At 49.9% G+C, this 19062-nt stretch overlaps 2 protein-coding genes and 1 long non-coding RNA gene across 8 annotated transcripts; 2 read left to right on the top strand and 1 right to left on the bottom strand.

Moving 5' to 3' along the window:
• Nucleotides 1–2503: 2503 nt before the first annotated feature.
• Nucleotides 2504–15378, bottom strand: LOC112206032 (uncharacterized). The gene is made up of 4 exons (XR_002940173.3): nt 15191–15378; nt 4346–4461; nt 3990–4011; nt 2504–3583 (listed from the first exon to the last, which is right to left on the bottom strand). It is a non-coding gene; the product is annotated as an uncharacterized LOC112206032 (long non-coding RNA).
• RPL27 (ribosomal protein L27) lies at nt 3367–7616 on the top strand. The gene is made up of 4 exons (XM_001159277.8): nt 3367–3449; nt 4558–4727; nt 7310–7420; nt 7509–7616. The coding sequence occupies exons 1-4, from the start codon at nt 3369–3371 to the stop codon at nt 7555–7557; spliced, it is 411 nt and encodes a 136-aa protein (XP_001159277.1). The 5' UTR covers nt 3367–3368; the 3' UTR covers nt 7558–7616.
• On the top strand, nt 10541–18956 carry IFI35 (interferon induced protein 35). Of its 6 annotated transcripts, none has more exons than XM_009432122.5 (7): nt 10541–11605; nt 16672–16770; nt 17544–17691; nt 17764–17870; nt 17973–18159; nt 18276–18382; nt 18608–18956. In XM_009432122.5, the coding sequence occupies exons 1-7, from the start codon at nt 11585–11587 to the stop codon at nt 18797–18799; spliced, it is 861 nt and encodes a 286-aa protein (XP_009430397.2). In that variant the 5' UTR covers nt 10541–11584; the 3' UTR covers nt 18800–18956. The 6 variants fall into 6 exon arrangements, with proteins under 6 accessions (XP_009430397.2, XP_001158983.2, XP_016787233.1 ...); XM_001158983.7 differs by having other exon boundaries at nt 17764–17876; XM_016931744.4 differs by lacking the exon at nt 10541–11605 and adding an exon at nt 15469–15629 and having other exon boundaries at nt 17764–17876.
• Nucleotides 18957–19062: the final 106 nt, after the last annotated feature.

Below are 19062 nucleotides of genomic sequence, written 5' to 3'. Positions count from 1 at the left end.
GAGGAGCCCCTCTGCCCGGCCGCCCCTACTGGGAAGTGAGGAGCCCCTCGGCCCGGCCACCACCCCGTCTGGGAGGTGTGCCCAACAGCTCATTGAGAACGGGCCAGGATGACAATGGCGGCTTTGTGGAATAGAAAGGCGGGAAAGGTGGGGAAAACATTGAGAAATCGGATGGTTGCCGTGTCTGTGTAGAAAGAAGTAGACATGGGAGACTTTTCATTTTGTTCTGTACTAAGAAAAATTCTTCTGCCTTGGGATCCTGTTGATCTGTGACCTTACCCCCAACCCTGTGCTCTCTGAAACATGTGCTGTGTCCACTCAGGGTTAAATGGATTAAGGGCGGTGCAAGATGTGCTTTGTTAAACAGATGCTTGAAGGCAGCATGCTCGTTAAGAGTCATCACCACTCCCTAATCTCAAGTAACCAGGGACACAAACACTGCGGAAGGCCGCAGGGTCCTCTGCCTAGGAAAACCAGAGACCTTTGTTCACTTGTTTATCTGCTGACCTTCCCTCCACTATTGTCCCATGACCCTGCCAAATCCCCCTCTGTGAGAAACACCCAAGAATTATCAATTAAAAAAAAAAAAAAAAAAACAAGCATCCCACTGGGCACGGTGGCTCACGCTTGTAATCCCAGCACTTTGGGAGGCCAACGTGGGTGGATCACCTGAGGTCAGGAGTTCGAGACCAGTCTGGCCAACATGGTGAAACCCCATCTCTACTAAAGATACTAAATTAGCCAGGCGTGGTGGCATGCGCCTGTAGTCCCAGTTACTCGGGAGGCTGAGGCAGGAGAACTGCTTGAGCTCAGGAGGCGGAGGTTGCAGTGAGCCAAGATCATGCCACTGCACTCCAGCCTGGGCAACAAAGTGAGACTCCATCTGAAAAATAAAAGACATAAGACAAAATTCAGAGGATTTAGTTACTGATTTGATTTGGAGGGTAAGGTGGCTTAGTCCTAGCTACTTGGGAAGCTGAAATGGGAGGATCACTTGAGGCTAGGAGTTTGAAGCTACATCACACCTGTCAATAGCCACTGCATTCAAGCCCGGCAACATAGCAAGACCTCATCTCTTTAAAAAATGAAATATATAAGAAAAAGACATTTTAAAAACCATTGGAGGCCAGGCGTGGTGGCTCATGCCTGTAATCCCAGCACTTTGGGAGTTCGAGGCAAGCGGATCACTTGAGGCTGGGAGTTCGAGACCAGCCTGGCCAACATGGCGAAACCCCATCTCTACAAAAAATATAAAAATTAGCCGGGTGTGGTGGCGGGAGCCTATAGTCCCAGCTACTTAGGAGGCTGAGGCAGGAGAATCGCTTGAACCCGGGAGGTGGAGGTTGCAGTGAGCTGAGATCGCGCCACTGCACTCCAGCCTGGGTGACAAAATGAGACTCCGTCTGAAAAAAAAAAAAATTGTAATGGGGCCGGGCACGGTGCTGCGTCGCCTGTAATCCCAACACTTTGGGAGGCTCAGGTAGGAGGATCACTTAATCCCAGAAGTTTTTGAGACCAGCCTGGGCAATATAGTGAGTCCCCATCTCTACCAAAAAAAAAAAAGTTCTTTGATTTTGTTTTTGTTTTTTTCTTCTAATTACACGGGCATGGTGGCACATACCTGAAGTCCTAGCTACTCAGGAGGCTGAGGTGGGAGGATCACGAGCCCAGGAGGTTGAGGCTACAGTGAGCCATGATTGTGCTACACACCATTCAGCCTGGGTGACAGAGCGAGACCCTGTCTCAAAAAACAAAACAAAACAAAAGCCATTGCAATGGGATCCTGAGGGATACAGGGAAAATTGTATCACTGGAGAGCTTCAGGAGAGAACTGATGAAATCCTGGTTGTTCCACATCTTGCCCAAGACAAATCCTATAGGTTCAGATAAGCAAAAACTGTGAGATAGTTTATCTTTCCCTTAAACTCGGAAAGCACATAAGGTACCATGTGAAAACGCTCTTCTGGTGAGTGATGGGAAATAATTCAGTTTGAGAGCCAACTAGACCTAGATTCAGACCTAGATTTGAATCCCATCTATGCCACTGATTAGGATTAACCTCAGACAAGCAATTTATCCTCTCTGAATTGCAATTTCCTCATGTCTAAATGGGAGGAGAATGCCCAAGATGCAGAGTTGTGAGGATTAAACAGGCTGCCGGCTTGTATAAAGTGCTCACATCTTGCCTGGGAGAGAATCGCTGCTCAGGATGGTGACATGGTAAACAGTATGGGTTCAGGAGTTGAACTGCTTGCGGCTGAGCCCCAGCTCCACTATTTACCCACTATAGACTTCGGGCAAATCTCTCTAAGCCAGTTTCCTCGACTCTAGAATGGAGATAATAATAGTATCTATTTCTTAGTGTTATGATGACCAAATCAGATTATGTGCATAAATAGATTAACCTGACCTGGCATAGGGTAAGCAGCTGCCATTCTTCTCTTCTACCTCCCTCATGCTTATTCTAGTTGGTAATGTCAGTGACACCACTAGACTTTAACTGTTGGGGGTAAATATCCTTTTTGTTTGTTTTTTTAAAACCAAATTTAGCAGTGGGGGGTTGTATACCAACTTTAGTGACCCTAACGTTGATAAGTTCTGATAACCCACTACTATCGGACCAGCCACCCTTACTGATCTTTGTCCCTCCCTCTTTAGCTAACAGTGCCCCCGACAGGCACCAATAAATGCCCTATTTTTTTCCCTGTGTCTCCCAAGAGAAAAAGTAAATTTCAGATTGTGTTCCCCCTCCTAGCGCCAGAGAAAGGAACTACAACAAAGCCTAGCTGCTGAGTCCAGAGCGCACAGCACAGTCGCCCTCCCAGCTCTTCCGTTGGCCGGGAGGAGTCTCCTTTGCTCTTGTCTACTGCTGGAGCTGCTAATAAAGCTTCATTCGAATACTTGAGCTGCCGCGCCCGGCGTTTCCCTCATGAGCTTCTTCCGCCCGCAACACGAGACTCAGCACCACACAATCAGCGTGGCGAAGCCTGAAGGGCGGGACAGGAAGTGAGGTCACTCCTCACCGGGGTGAAAGGTTAGCGGAAGTGTCCTTCTTTCCTTTTTGCTGTAGGCCCGGGTGGTTGCTGCCGGTAAGTAGAAGCATGGGTTGAATCTTTCAATCCGCTGCCATCCGCGGCTTGGGGGTCGAAGGTCCGGGCGGCGCCGGGTGCATTCCTTCCCTAGGTCTCTGGCGGCTACGTATCCGATCCTGTCCTGCGAGCAGGGCCCTCGGGCGGCCTGGACCAAGGCGACAGTGAACACAGTCTGAAGTTCCGGCGCAAGACCTGGGCTTGCTGGCAGGAGTCAGCTCTGGGCATCTTTGGCTTTACGGATTTTTAAGTGGCCCTTTCTCCTTGCTCTCTGCAGAAATGGGCAAGTTCATGAAACCTGGGAAGGTGGTGCTTGTCCTGGCTGGACGCTACTCCGGACGCAAAGCTGTCATCGTGAAGGTATCAGCCTCGCGGGACTCTGCGTCCTTGCATCCCGGGACCAGGCTGGCTGCGGCGGGGCGGACAGGCTTGGAATTCAAGGCCTGTTTCTGGGGCAGTAGCCAGTGAGCACGGTCAGGGTGAACGTGGGAGAGCTTTTGAGAGAGGAAAAAGCACAGTAAAAGCAAATGTGAGCTGAATTGGGCTCCCAACGCATAAAGCCTTCTCCACCAGAGGCTTTAAATATATAGTAATAGTGGCTGACATTGCACGCTTGCTATGTGCTCCCACTGCCTTTCAGGTATTGTCATGTGCAGTCCTTGAAGTAATCATAGGGGATTCCTTTTCTTTTCTTTTCTTTCTTTCTTTTTTTTTTTTTGAGACGGGATCTCTGTCCAGGCTAAGTGCAGTGGCGTGATCACTGCAGCCTCGACCTCCCGGGCTCAAGCGAGTCTCCCATCTCAGCCTCCCGAGTGGCTGGGACTACAGGTGCGTGCCACCATCCCCAGCTATAGGGGGTTCCTTCCTGTTGCTAAGGTTTGGAGGTGTTCTGTTATTTACCTGAAGTGCTGCAGCTGGGAATCTGTAAGAAGAGGAGGAAATTGCTTTTAGAAAGGTCACGTAGCCCCTCACTGTTTTCCTCTTATCCATGATTTTGTAGCTTCTTGAGAGAGTTCCCTAGGCTCTGGCCACATACACCACTGCGTTTTGTTGTTGTGGGGACACTGGAGTGCCCCTGGATTCCCCTCTCCCATCTCCTGAGACTGATCTCTGGAGTTAGGCTGTGGTGTCTTAACCTTGGCTGTACACTTCACTAGCAGTGGAGCAAGTGAATAGATACCAAGTCCTGTGAGCAGTGCTTGGCATATAGCAAGTACTTCTTAAATGTTAACTGTTGCTACTTTTAAATCTCTTACCTCTAATAAGCCGTTCCAGATGCTTCCTGATGGAGATAAACACTGTTCTGTTTCTCTTTGGTTATTTCTCATAGCTTTCTGTGATTTTTCTCTTTATAATGGTGGATCTTGGAGACCTGAGGGTGGAAATATTTTTTGGACACTGCCCTACCTCTAACACAGGGCCTAAATAGGCCCTCAGTGAATAACAAATGTAATTCTTACTCATTTAGAACATTGATGATGGCACCTCAGATCGCCCCTACAGCCATGCTCTGGTGGCTGGAATTGACCGCTACCCCCGCAAAGTGACAGCTGCCATGGGCAAGAAGAAGATCGCCAAGAGATCAAAGATAAAATCTTTTGTGAAAGTGTATAACTACAATCACCTAATGCCCACAAGGTGAGCATTTCAAGAACTAGAATTTAAATTTCTTCTCCCTGCTCTGTTGAATAAGGAGATAGACCTTGCAGCCATTCCAACACCAGGAAGGGATATCATTTCCAAATTGTTCATCTTCAACTCATAAAGTGGCTATGGTTTCCAGTGTTGCCTTTGATCCATCTTTTAAGTGTTGGGTAAAGATTGTTTTCCATCCACAGTAAACACAGGCATGGGGTCTGATCTGCCCTCTTCCACTGTTCCACCCTCAAGGATAAATACAATAGGTTTCAAAAAGTCTGTGAGTGCGTGAAAGCAAGTCTTCCCCAATTAATTTTACTCACCTGTTGGGCCCTTTAGTCTGGGGACATACACTGTCTTAGTACAGTGTTTTGTGTTTTTTTTGTTTTTTTTTTGAGACGGAGTCGCCCAGGCTGGAGTGCAGTGGCGGGATCTCACGCCATTCTTCTGCCTCAGCCTCCCGAGTAGCTGGGAGTATAGGCACCTGCCACCACGCCTGGCTAATTTTTTTTTTTTTTTGTATTTTTAGTAGAGGCGGGGTTTCACCATGTTAGCCAGGATGGTCTCGATCTCCTGACCTCGTGATCCGCCCACCTCAGCCTCCCAAAGTGCTGGGATTACAGGCGTGAGCCACCGTGCCCGGCCAGTACAAGTGTTTTTTAAGAAGTACAAGAGGCCGGGCACAATGGCTCCCGCCTGTAATCCCATCACTTTGGGAGGCCAAGGCGGATGGATCACCTGAGGTCAGGAGTTTGAGACCAGCCTGACCAACATGGTGAAACCCTGTCTCTACTAAAAATACAAAGTTAGCTGGGCATGGTAATCCTGTAATCCCAGCTACTTGAGAGGCTCAGGCAGAAGAATCGCTTGAACCCGGGAGGTGGAGGTTGCAGTGAGCCAAGATCACACCATTGTACTCCAGCCTGGGCAAGGAGAGCAAAGCTCCGTCTCAAAGAGGTGCAAGGCCGGGCACAGTGGCTCACACCTACAATCCCAGCACTTTGGGAGGCCGAGGCGAGCGGATCACAGGGTCAGGAGATCGAGACCGCACTGGCTAACACGGTGAACCTGGGAGGTGGAGATTGCAGGGAGCCGAGATCACACCACTGCACCTCCAGCAAAAGAGGTGCGAGAATTGAGAAAGTCCTGAACAATAATTGCCAGAACCCAGCAGCATGCACCTTAAAGTTTGCTGCTGGTATTGCACATTTACTCTGGGTTGGCTGACCTAAAGGGGCAGAGAGAGGCCAGACACCATGGCTCACGCCTGTAATCCCAGCACTTTGGGAGGCCGAGGCAGGTGGATCGCTTGAGGTCAGGAGTTCGAGACCAGCCTGGCCAACGTGATGAAATCTCATCTCTACTAAAAAATAAAAAAATTAGCTGGGCATGGTGGCTGGCACATGTAATCCCAGCTATTCCGGAGGCTGAGGTGGGAGAATCGCTTGAGTTTGGGAGGTGGAGGCTACAGTGAGCTGAGATGGCACCACTGCACTCCAGCCTGGGTGACAGAGCGAGACTCCATCTCAAAAAATAAAAGTAATAATAATAAAAGGGCAGAGAGAGCTGTTTCTTGGGTGCTGGGATGTGGTGGGGTTGAGGCAGCTAGTTTTTGGGCTGTCATGAGAGTGACTGCATTGGCAGAACTTGAACAATAAGGAAATGATTTCAAGTAGAAAGTTAGCTAACTGTCATGATGAAAGTCAAGAAGGCCTAATTTGGCCGGGCACAGTGGCTCAGGCTTGTAATCCCAGCACTTTGGGAGGCCGAGGCAAGCGGATCACGAGGTCAGGAGATCGAGACCATCCTGGCTAACACAGTGAAACCCCGTCTCTACTGAAAGTACAAAAAATTAGCCAGGCATGGTGGCAGGCGCCTGTAGTAGTCCCAGCTACTCGCAAGGCTGAGGCAGGAGAAGGGCGTGAACCTAGGAGGCGGAGGTTGCAGTGAGCCGAGATTGCGCCACTGCACTCCAGCCTGGGCAACAGCGAGACTGTGTCTCAAAAAGTGGGGGAGGGCCTCATTTGATGATTCTTAGCTAGAAAAATAAAGTAGTTGTGGGAAATTGAGAATGAAACATTGAGTTTTACATTTTATTGGCTTGAATCCAATAAATGTTAAAAGTGAATTTTCAGGCCGGATGCGGTGACTCACGCCTATAATCCCAGCATTTTGGGAGGCCAAGGCGGGCGGATCACGAGGTCAGGAGATCAAGACCGTCCTGGCTAACACTGTGAAACCCCGTCTCTACTAAAAAAATACAAAAAATTAGCCAGGCGTGATGGCGGGCGCCTGTAGTCCCAGCTACTCGGGAGGCTGAGGCAGGAGAATGGCGTGAACCCGGGAGGCGGAACTTGCAATGAGCTGAGATCACACCACTGCAGTCCAGCCTGGACGAAAGATTCAGACTCCGTCTCAAAAAAAAAAAAGTGAATTTTCAGATAATGTCATCAGGACATGGCTTTTGATGGTTGCTTCTAAGGAGTCAGACCCTGATTCCCTAGTGTCCCACAGGGATTTGGGCTGTATAGGGGCCCCTGGCAGTATGTGGGCTAATCCTGCCTCCCCACCTTTGTCCCCAGGTACTCTGTGGATATCCCCTTGGACAAAACTGTCGTCAATAAGGATGTCTTCAGAGATCCTGCTCTTAAACGCAAGGCCCGACGGGAGGCCAAGGTCAAGTTTGAAGAGAGGTAAGTAGGCTTTGGTAGTGAATGGTGGAGTATGGTTTCACTATTTCCATTCCTTTCCTCATTGGTGTCCTCTTTTTTTCCCTTCTAGATACAAGACAGGCAAGAACAAGTGGTTCTTCCAGAAACTGCGGTTTTAGATGCTTTGTTTTGATCATTAAAAATTATAAAGAAAAAAAGCCTGTGTCTGCATGCTGTATGTATTACCAGACTGTGAAAAGGAGAACATTATTGAATAGGAAACACTGGGTGGGCTGGGCACGGTGGCTCACGCCTGTAATCCCAGTACTTTGGGAGGCCAAGGCGAGCGGATCACCAGGTCAAGAGATGGCCAACATGGTGAAACCTTGTCTCTCCTAAAAAATACTAAGAATTATCTGGGCCTGGTGGTGCACGCCTGTAGTCCCAGCTACTCGGGAGGTTGAGGCAGGAGAATTGCTTGAACCCGGGAGGCGGAAGTTGCAGGGAGGGCTGAGATAGCACCACTGCACTGCAGTCTGGCAACAGCAAGACTCCATCTCAAAAAAAAAAAAAAAAAAGACACTGGGTGATGGATGAGGGGCTGGGAAAATGTTAAATCTGCCTTAATGAGATTTACGCTGCCTCTGTCCTTAGCCTGATAATCCCTGTGAAGAATTGTGTAGCCTCCCTGGCTTCTACCCATTACACGCCAGGAGAACCTCTGCCACACACACTCTGCCCCTCCTTGTGACAACCAAAGGCCCCTGAGTGGTGGGGATCAGGTATTTTTGATTGAGAACCACTAACCCGAAATTCTCAAACCTTAACACAGATAGAGGTCACCTGGATGGTTTGTTAAACCACGGATTGCTGAAATCCTGCCCTCAGACTGATCCAGTAGGTCTGAGTTTCTAGCAGGTTTTCAGGTGACACTGGTACTGGTGTAGGTGAGATGGGGACCACCCTGGAGACCTGCTCCTGGTGGTAACGACAGATGCCTTTGGTGAATCCCTGAGCCTAGAGCAGCTGTTTAATAGGACAAGGGAGTGCTCCTCAAATGGCCTGGCTGGCAGAGACTTGAAAGAAAGTGATCAAAGGAGCTTTGGGGCATTGGGTTGTGCCACTACTGTGTAGTGCAGGAGAGACATTTAGTTCTTAGGATCTGGCATTTTATCTCTCAATGGACTGTAACTGTAGTCATGTTTCATGAATGAAATAGGTGCTCCATCTGAATGGTTCTGTCGCTAGAGGGAACTAAGATTCAAACAGGCCAGTTTGCCAAGTCTGCTAGGTACCACTTAGCACTTGGGAACCAGAGGGGGCAGGGTGGCGGGAAGGGGCCAAAAGTAGGATTGGTGAGTAACTGGAAAAAACTTTGGGCTAGGTTACTAGGAAACTTTTTTTTTTTTTTTTTTTTTGGGACAGAGGCTTGCTCTGTTGCCCAGGCTGGAGTGCAGTGGCACGATCTCGGCTCACTGCAAGCTTCGCCTCCCGGGTTCACGCCATTCTCCTGCCTCAGCCTCCCGAGTAGCTGGGACTACAGGCGCCTGCCACCATGCCCGGCTAATATCTTTGTATTTCTAGTAGAGACGGGGTTTCACCGTGTTAGCCAGGATGGTCTGGATCTCCTGACCTTGTGATCGGTCTACCTCAGCCTCCCAAAGTGCTGGAATACAGGCGTGAGCCACCGCGCCCAGCCATTTTTTTTTTAAGATGGAGTTTTGCTCTTTCACCCACCCAGTCTGGAGTGAGGTGGCACCATCTTGGCTCACTGCAACTTCTGCCCCGCCCCGGGGTTCAAGCGATTCTCCTGCCTCAGCCTCCCAAGTAGCTAGGACTACAGGAGTGTGCTACCACACCCAGCTAATTTTTGTATTTTTAGAAGAGATGGGTTTTCACTATGTTGGCCAGGATGGTCTTGAACTTCTGATCTCAAGATCCACCCACCTCGGCATCCCAAAGTGCTGGGATTACAGGTGTGAGCCACTGCACCCGGCCAGGAAACTTTTTAATTGAATCTTCACACACTTAAGTATTAAGGCATCTCTATTGAGACAGACTCCTATTAAGTAGCTTGCCTACTCAGGGTCACAGAAATGGGGCTGAATTTAAAACTGAGGAAAAATACAGCAAATTTTTTTCCACTCTACCTCAAGGCCCAAGTGTAAATACTACTCCTACCAGGTTTGGATCCATGCTTTGATTCCTAGCCCTGTGACCTTGGGCAAGTTTCTAATGCTCTGTGCCTCAATTTTCTCATCTGTAAAGTGAAGAAAATAGAACCAACTTCATGGCATTGTTTTGAAGAGTTAATTCATGTAAGGCACAAGCGTGTTGGGCAGATAATAGCTCTCCTTGCTGGCCACTGTTAACAGTTTTGTGAACTTTTTTCTTTTTTTTTTTTTTGAGCCAGAGTCTCGCTCTGTCACCCAGCTGGAGTGCAGTGGCACGATCTCGGTTCACTGCAAGCTCCGCCTCCCGGGTTCAAGCGATTCCCCCGTCTCAGCCTCCTGAGTAGCTGGGACTACAGGCGCACGCCACCACGCCCGGCTAATTTTTGTATTTTTAGTAGAGACGGTTTCCCCATGTTGGTCAGGCTGGTCTCAAACTCCTGACCTCAAGTGATTCACTGCCTCAGCCTCCCAAAGTGCTGGGATTACAGGCGTGAGCCACTGCACCCAGCCTTTTTTTTTTTTTTTTTTTTTTTTTTTTTAAGAGACAAGATTCACTGTGTTGCCCAGGCTGGCCTCGAACTCCTGGGCTCAAGCAGTCCTCCTGCCTCAACCTGCTGGAACTATAGGCACATGTTACCAGTGGGCCCAGCTGCTGGGATTGGCACTTTTTTTTTTTTTTAGTCGGAATCTCACTCTGTCGCCCAGGCTGGAGTGCAGTGGCGTGATCCGGCCCGGCTAATTTTTTGTATTTTAGTAGGGACAGGGTTTCACCATGGTGGCCAGGATGGTCTCGTGATCCACCCGCCTGGACCTCCCAAAGTGCTGGGATTACAAGGCATGAGCCACTGCGCCTGGCAGTTTTGTGAACTTGAACTGTGGACTTTATCTGTCCTAATTGTGTTTCTCATTCATTCAGCAATTATTATTTTTTGAGATGGAGTTTCGCTCTTGTCACTCAGGCTGGAGTGCAACAGCGCGATCTTGGCTCAATGCAACCTCCGCCTCCCAGGTTCCAGCTATTCTCCTGCCTCGGCCTCCCAAGTAGCTGGGATTACAGGAATACACCACCACACCTGGATAATTTTTGTATTTTTTTAGTAAAGACAGGGTTTCACCACGTTGGCCAGGCTGGTGTCTAACTTGGGATCTCAGGTGATCTGCCCACCTGGGCCTCCCAAAGTGCTGGGATTACAGGTGTGAGCCACCGCACCCGGCAGTTTTGTGAACTTGAACTATGGGCGTTATCTGTCCTGACTGTGTTTCTCATTCATTCAGCAATTATTATTTTATTTTTTGAGATGGAGTTTCACTCTTGTCACCCAGGCTGGAGTGCAATGGCACGATCTCGGCTCAATGCAACGTCTGCCTCCAGGTTCCAGCTATTCTCCTGCCTCGGCCTCCCAAGTAGCTGGGATTACAGGAATGCACCTCCACGCCCGGCTAATTTTTATATTTTTTTAGTAAAGGTGGGGTTTCACCATGTTGGCCAGGCTGGTCTCTAACTCCTGACCTCAGGTGATCTGCCCGCCTGGGCCTCCCAGAATGCTGGGATTACAGGTGTGAGCCGCCGCACCCAGCTCATTCAGCAATTATTTTATCAATGTTCGATGTGCCCAGCATTATTCTAGGCTCTAGGGAAATAATCCATTGACAAAGCAGGGTCTACCAATGGGCTTGTCGGAGATTGCTGGGAATGGTTGATTGGGGGCCAGTTTGCAGTTGCGGTGAGGTGGCTTTCCTTGAGGCAGCATGGCTGAGTGAAGTCGACTTTGCTGACCAAGAAGGCTCCTCCCAGGGGTGGGGAAGCCTCGGCAGGGGGCGGCATGTGAGCGCCAGAAGGCAGGGATTTCACGGAAATGAAAGTGGAAGCAAACAGCCTGCGAGCAGAGCCTCCTGAGGTGTATTTCGGGTCTTGCTGGGGCGAGAGAGACCACAGCCCTTTGGGGGGTACAAACAAGAGTTCAGTTGCTGTGAATTCTGCCACTGTGCCCAGCTCTGAAGCCTCAGCTCTTGCCAAACAGACCCGAGACCCATGTCAGCCCCACTGGATGCCGTAAGTGAGGAGGAGGGAGTTGGGAAGTGGGGAAACAGGAGTAATCCTCTTGGCTAGGAACCTGTAGATATCTCAGGGCCTGGCAGCCAAGCCTCTCCCTGCCCATCTCAGACCTGCTGAAGGGCTGGGGAGAAACACAGGGCTGGGGTTGCCTCTGCAAGAGTTGGTTCCCTAACCTATTGCCTCAGACAGGAGGAGCTCATTAAATCCTGTGTGTGTACACTTCTCTGGAGAGAGAATCTGTAGTTTCCATCAGATACTCAGAGGGTTCTGTGACCCAAATAACAATTGTTCTAGGCCGGGCGTGGTGTCTCACGCCTGTCATCCTAGCACTTTGGGAGGCCTTGGCAATACAGTGAAAATCCGTCTCTACTAAAATACAAAAAATTAGCTGTGTGTGGTGGTGTGCGCCTGTAATCCCAGCTACTTGGGAGGCTGAGACAGGAGAATCACTTGAACCTGGGAGGCGGAGGTTGCAGTGAGCTGAGATTGCATCACTGCACTCCAGCCTGGGTGACACAGCGAGACTCTGTCTCAAAAAAAAAAAAAAAAAAAAAAAAAATTAAACCAAAGGAATTAGGCTGGGTGTGTTGGCTCACACCTGTAATCCCAGCCAGTACTTTGGGAGGCTGAGGCGTGTGGATCACTTGAGGTTAGGAGTTCGAGACCAGCCTGGCCAACATAGCAAAACCCCATCTCTACTAAAAACACAAAAATTAGCCAGGCATGGTGGCACACACCTGTAATCCCAGCTACTAGGGAGACTGAGGCGGGAGAATTGCTTGAACCTGGGAGGCAGAGGTTGCAGTGAGCCGAGATTGTACCACTATGCTCCACTCTGGGCAACAGAGGGAGACTGTCTCTCACACACACACACACAAAATTTATATATATATATATATACTATAAGAATTATACTTTAAGAATCACACTAGGTAATCCATAGATTAACACAGTAAAAACTTATCCCACTGCTTAGCACCTACAGAGCATTCAATATGTTTCTTCTTAATATTATTATTGCCAACCTTTTCAGAACCCCAGTTCCCCAAGGACAATCCCTTTTTTTTTTTTTTTTTTTTTTGAGACGGAGTCTCGCTCTGTCTCCTAGGCTGGAGTACAGTGGCATGATCTCGGCTCACTGCAACCTCTGCCTCCCGGGTTCAAGCGATTCTCCTGCCTCAGCCTCCCAAGTAACTGGGAGTACAGGCACGTTCCACCATGCCTGGCTAATTTTTTGTATTTTTAGTAGAAATGGAGTTTCACCGTGTTAGCCAGGATGGTCTTGATCTTCTGACCTCGTGATCTGCCCCCCTCAGGCTCCCAAAGTGCTGGGATTACAGGTGTAAGCCACCATGCCCGGACTTTTCTTTCCTTTTTTTTTTTTTTTTTTTTTGAGATGGAGTTTCACTCTTGTTGCCCAGGCTGAAGTGCAATAGCATGATCTTGGCTCACTGCAACCTCTGCCTCCCAGATTCAAGTGATTCTCTTGCCTCAGCATCCCAAGTAGCTGGGATTATAGGCACACACGCCACCACGCCTGGCTCTTTTTTTTTTTTTTTTTTTTTGAGATGGAGTCTCGCTCTGTCACCCAGGCTGGAGTGCAGTGGCAGGATCTCGGCTCACAGCAAGCTCCGCCCCACGGGTTCATGCCATTCTCTTGCCTCAGCCTCCCAAGTAGCTGGGACTACAGGCACCCGCCACCACGCTCAGCTAGTTTTTTGTATTTTTGGTAGAGATGGGGTTGCACCGTGTTAGGCAGGATGGTCTCGAACTCCTGACCTCGTGATCCTCCCGCCTCAGCCTCCCAAAGTGCTGGGATTACAGGCGTGAGCCACCGTGCCCAGCATGGCTAATTTTTTGTAGAGACAGGGTTTCAGCATGTTGGCCAGGCTGGTCTCGAATTCCTGACCTCACATAATCTGCCTCCCTTAGCCTCCCAAAATGCTGAGATTACAGGCTTGAGCCACAGCACCCGGCTTTATATACGTTAAATTGGGCCATCTTTTTCAAATAAAAATCCAGATTTTTTGTTTTTTGGAGACAAGATCTCACTGTTTTTTCCAGGCTGCAGTGCAGTGGCTGGATCATGGCTCACTGCAGCCACCTCCACCTCTAGGGATCAATAGATCCTTCCATCTCAGCCTCCCGAGTAGCTGGGACTACAGGCATGTGCCACCATGCCTGGCTAATTTTTAAATATTTTGTAGAGGTAGAGTTTTGTCCTGTTGCCCAGGCTGGTCTCAGACTCCTGGGCTCAAGCGATCTGCCTCCCTCAGCCTCCCAAAGTGCTGGGATTACAGGCATGTGCCACAACAACCTGCCCAGATTTTTTATTTCTATTAAAAATGGGAAGATTAGGGGGCCTGGGTCCGTGGCTCCTGCCTGTAATCCCAGCACTTTGGGAGGCTGAGTTGGGCAGATCACTTCAGGTGGGAAGTTTGAGACCAGCCTGGCCAACATGGTGAAACCCCATCTCTACTAAAAATACAAAAATTAGCTGGGCATGGTGGTGCGTGCCTGTAGTCCCAGCTACTCAGGAGGCTGAGGCAGGAGAATCGCTTGAACCCGGGAGTCAGAGGTCGCAGTGAGCCGAGATCCTGCCACTGCATTCCAGCCTGGCGACAGAGCGAGACTCTGTCTCAAAATAAATAAATAAATAAATAATAAAAAAATTAGCCAGGAGTGGTGGCAGGTGCCTGTAATCCCAGCTACTTGGGAGGCTGAGGCAGGAGAATCTGTTGAACCTGGGAGGTGGAGTTTGCAGCGAGCCGATATTGCGCCACTGCACTCCAGCCTAGGCAACAGAGGGAGACTCCGTCTCAGAAAAGAAAAAAAAATAGAGGGCTGGGCGCGGTGTCTCACACCTGTAATCCCAGCACTTTGGGAGGCTAAGACGGGCGGATCACGAAGTCAGGAGATCGAGACCATCCTGGCTAACACGGTGAAACCCCGTCTCTACTAAAAATACAAAAAAATTAGCCAGGCGTGGTGGCGGGCGCCTGTAGTCCCAGCTACTCAGGAGGCTGAGGCAGGAGAATGGCGTGAACCTGGGAGGCAGAGGTTGCAGTGAGCTGATATTGCGCCACTGCACTCCAGACTGGGTGTCAGAGCGAGACTCCATCCCAAAAAGAAAAAAAAAAAAAATAGCTGGCATGGTGGCACACGCCTGTACTCAGGAGGCTGAGATGAGAGGATTGATTGATTCCGGGAGGTCGAGGCTGCAGTGAGCCATAATGGAGCAATTGCACTCCAGCCTGGGTGGCATTGAGACTTTGTCTCAAAAAACAAAACAAAACAAAAACATGGGTAGATTTGCTGTGGGGGGAAACTTCGTTATGGCTAGAAGCAGTTTACTTTAGAAAGGACATGCTCTTCCCAGTGCGTCAGAGTCCCCACCACTCTCTGTTATCCTACATGGCTCTATTAACTCATTAATGTCATCCAACTGGCCCTTAAAGGCACTGTGTTAGCACTCTGTGATTTACAGAAATATGAATAACTAAGGATCCTTTTCACTATTCATAAACCAGCATAATTTGGTCAAGCTCTAGTTTTCTTCTGCTAAAAATAGAACAAACTCACACTGAATTTCTTTGGTGTCCTCTGTAATGTGCTCCTTTACCGTCATTCATTCACTTCATTTCTTCATTCAACACAGTTTTACCGGACACATATTTTGTGCCGGAGATCTTGCTGGACACAGGGAATACAGAGATGGTCAGAACAGAGTCCTATCTTTCCAAGAGATCTCATGCTTCTCTGAGCTGAACTTCTTTATCAGGATTCCTAACCACAGGGTGAACTCTGCTCTATTCCACAAACAAAGGTGCATTTATTGGTATCCCTGGTGTCACTTCCCTGCCTGTGATGTCAGTTCTCTCTCTGGACCCATTCCAGATCACACCCAGCCTAAAAGGTTACTTGGTGTACAGTGGAAAGTGTGACAGTCCAGGGACAAGCTAGAATTGATGGGTAAACTACCTCCCCACTCTGGGCTTCATTTCTTCACTGTAAAGCACAGGTTAGTGGGTGGGCTCTGGAGTCAGACAGCCTAGGGCCAAATGACTTTGGGCAAGTCATTTAACCTCTCTGAGCTTTAATTTTCTCATCTATAAAATAAGGATTGGCCAGGCATTGTGGCTTACACCTGTAATCCTAGCACTTTAGGAGGCCGAGGCGGGCAGATCATCTGAGGTCAGGAGTTTGAGACCAACCTGGCCAACATGGAGAAAACCTGTTTCTACTAAAAATACAAAAATGAGCCAGGTGTGGTGGTAGGTGCCTGTAATCCCAGCTACTTGGGAGGCTGAGGCAGGAGAATTACTTGATCCTGGGAGGTGGAGGCTGCAGTGAGCCAAGATCGCGCCACTGCACCCCAGCCTGGGAGACAGAGCAAGACTCTGTCTCAAAAATAAATAAATAAATAAAAATTAAAAAAATAAATCAATAAAATAAGGATCACAGGATATCTATCTTAGATACCCTGTTGTTCTAAGAATTGAATGAAATAATTCATCAGATGGGCTTAGCACAGTGCCTGGCATATAGTACTTAGTAAATGTTAGTTAAGAATATGACTGTATGACATTTTGCAACTAGTCTCCCCTCCTCTTGGAGGTGTCCCTAATTGGGTTAACCCCTTTGGGATTGTCCCTCTTCCAAATTCCGGCTGCCCTTCACAGTCAGTCATGTGATCATGTACTCTTGAGCACTGTTTGGCAGGCCTGAGGGTCGTATCCTTATCTTCCACTGCCTGTGTCAGTGCCGAGCACTTTCTAGCAGGAGCTCAATCAGTGTTTGTTGAACTCTAGATCTGTGGTCATGAACAAGTCATGGACGCTGCAAAGGCTCCTGCCCTTTCAAGAGCAGCTGAGATGAGGCCAGCCAAGCCCTGGGTGGAGGGGGCCAAGACCAGCCCAGGGCAGCACAAAGGGGTTGGGTTGTTCTTGAGCTTAGCATCAACTCTGCTTTTGGAGCGTCCAGAATAGGCCCCCCTTCCCCTGGGCTTGTTGATTCTCTGGAAGGGCGGGTAGAAGTCTTGTTGTTTCCTTCTGCCCCAACAGGCCCTCCACGCCCTTCAGGAGGAGCAGGCCAGACTCAAGATGAGGCTGTGGGACCTGCAGCAGCTGAGAAAGGAGCTCAGGGACTCCCCCAAAGACAAGGTAAGGTGGGAGACCTGGTGTTGTTTGATAAGAACGAGCTGGCGAGGCCGGGTGTGGTGGCTCACACCTGTAAACCCAGCACTTTGGTAGGCCAAGGGGGCCTGATCACCTCAGGTCAGGAGTTTGAGACCAGACTGGCCAACACAGTGAAATCCCATCTCTACTAAAAATACAAAAATTAGGCTGGGTGCAGTGGCTCACGCCTGTAATCCCAGCACTTTGGGAGGCCGAGGCTGGTGGATCACCTGAGGTCAGTTTGAGACCAGCCTGGCCAACAGGGTGAAACCCCGTCTCTACTAAAAATACAAAAATTAGCCGGGTTTGGTGGCACATGCCTGTAATCCCAGCTACTCGGGAGGCTGAGTCCGAATTGCTTGAACCTGGGAAGTGGAGGTTGCAGTGAGCCAAGATCGTGCCACTACACTCCAGCTGGGTGACAGAGCAAGACTCCCTTTAAAACAAACAAACAAACACAAAAAAGAGCTGGGGAGTTCTCGGTTTTATTCCTGGCTCTGCTACTTCCTTGCTGTGTGACCTCCAGTGTGTTACTTGAACATCTGTAAAGTAGAGCTACCCACCTCCCAGGACAAATTAAGATGTTGTACGTAAATTGCCCGGTATGGACCAGACCTGCATTCATCCACTCATTTATCCAGCTTTTCTTTCAGTAAATGTATTTATCTCCGGCACTCAGCATCAATGGAATGGAATCGGAGATGCCTTCCTCCTAGGTGGGAGTGAGGAACACTCCTACTCCCCTCCCCTACTTCCAGGTCCCATTTTCAGTGCCCAAGATCCCCCTGGTATTCCGAGGACACACCCAGCAGGACCCGGAAGTGCCTAAGTCTTTAGTTTCCAATTTGCGGATCCACTGCCCTCTGCTTGCGGGCTCTGCTCTGATCACCTTTGATGACCCCAAAGGTAAGCTCATGGGGAGCCTCAGGAGGGAGGTGGGGAGGATTCCCAGTACTGACCCTGTTTCCCACCACCCAGTGGCTGAGCAGGTGCTGCAACAAAAGGAGCACACGATCAACATGGAGGAGTGCCGGCTGCGGGTGCAGGTCCAGCCCTTGGAGCTGCCCATGGTCACCACCATCCAGGTGATGGTATGACAGAATCCTGGGGCATGCAAAGCATGCCATGCACCTGGGCATGGGGAAGTGGAGCTGTGTCTGGGACCACCCCTTGCTGTCTCCCCCTAGGTGTCCAGCCAGTTGAGTGGCCGGAGGGTGTTGGTCACTGGATTTCCTGCCAGCCTCAGGCTGAGTGAGGAGGAGCTGCTGGACAAGCTAGAGATCTTCTTTGGCAAGACTAGGAACGGAGGTGGCGATGTGGATGTTCGGGAGCTACTGCCAGGGAGTGTCATGCTGGGGTTTGCTAGGGATGGAGGTGAGGGCTATGCAGACCTCCTGCAGGGGAGACGAGGGTATAGGGTGTGCAAGATTAAGGTACAGGGAGAGGAGAGGGCTTGATGCTAAAGGTCCACCCCTCCTTGTTCCCCACAGTGGCTCAGCGTCTGTGCCAAGTTGGCCAGTTCAGAGTGCCACTGGGTGGGCAGCAAGTCCCTCTGAGAGTCTCTCCGTATGTGAATGGGGAGATCCAGAAGGCTGAGGTAAGCAGGAGGGGTGAAGAACGGGGGCTGGGCTGGGTAACCTGTCTGCCTGCCAGGAACTTGCCCAATGAAGGATCAGAGGCCCCAAACCCCACTGACCTACCTACCCACCACCAGCCTCTCCAGGCCTCCCGACCTCATACCCCCATGGGGCACTGCCTGCCCTACCCCCAGCCCCCAGCCCTTCTCCCATGAGCCTTTGCTATCTCCTGGCTCCTTTTCCAGATCAGGTCGCAGCCAGTTCCCCGCTCGGTACTGGTGCTCAACATTCCTGATATCTTGGATGGCCCGGAGCTGCACGACGTCCTGGAGATCCACTTCCAGAAGCCCACCCGCGGGGGCGGGGAGGTAGAGGCCCTGACAGTCGTACCCCAGGGACAGCAGGGCCTAGCAGTCTTCACCTCTGAGTCAGGCTAGGGGCTTCCCCTTCTCATCCTCCCCACCCCCCCGCCAAGGTTCTCATACTGGGCTGGGCTTGGGTGCCCATATAGGAGGTCTGTATGTTCACCAACAGTGCGGAGGGATCACACATTGCGAAACACTGCCCAGAACAGTAAAAAGAGCCTGCACGCCATGATGTTCTTCCTCATTTCACTCATGAAAGGAAACGTGATTTGGGCATGGAAAGAGGCAGGGGGCAGGAAGCAGCCCAGATCTTCTGCTGGCAGCACTAGCCTTCC

The sequence above is a fragment of the Pan troglodytes genome, chromosome 19, assembly GCF_028858775.2.
Source record: "Pan troglodytes isolate AG18354 chromosome 19, NHGRI_mPanTro3-v2.0_pri, whole genome shotgun sequence".
Lineage (NCBI taxonomy): Eukaryota > Metazoa > Chordata > Mammalia > Primates > Hominidae > Pan > Pan troglodytes.
The sequence above is the reverse complement of the archived record's forward strand: the minus strand, read 5'-3'. Positions and strand labels throughout refer to the sequence as shown.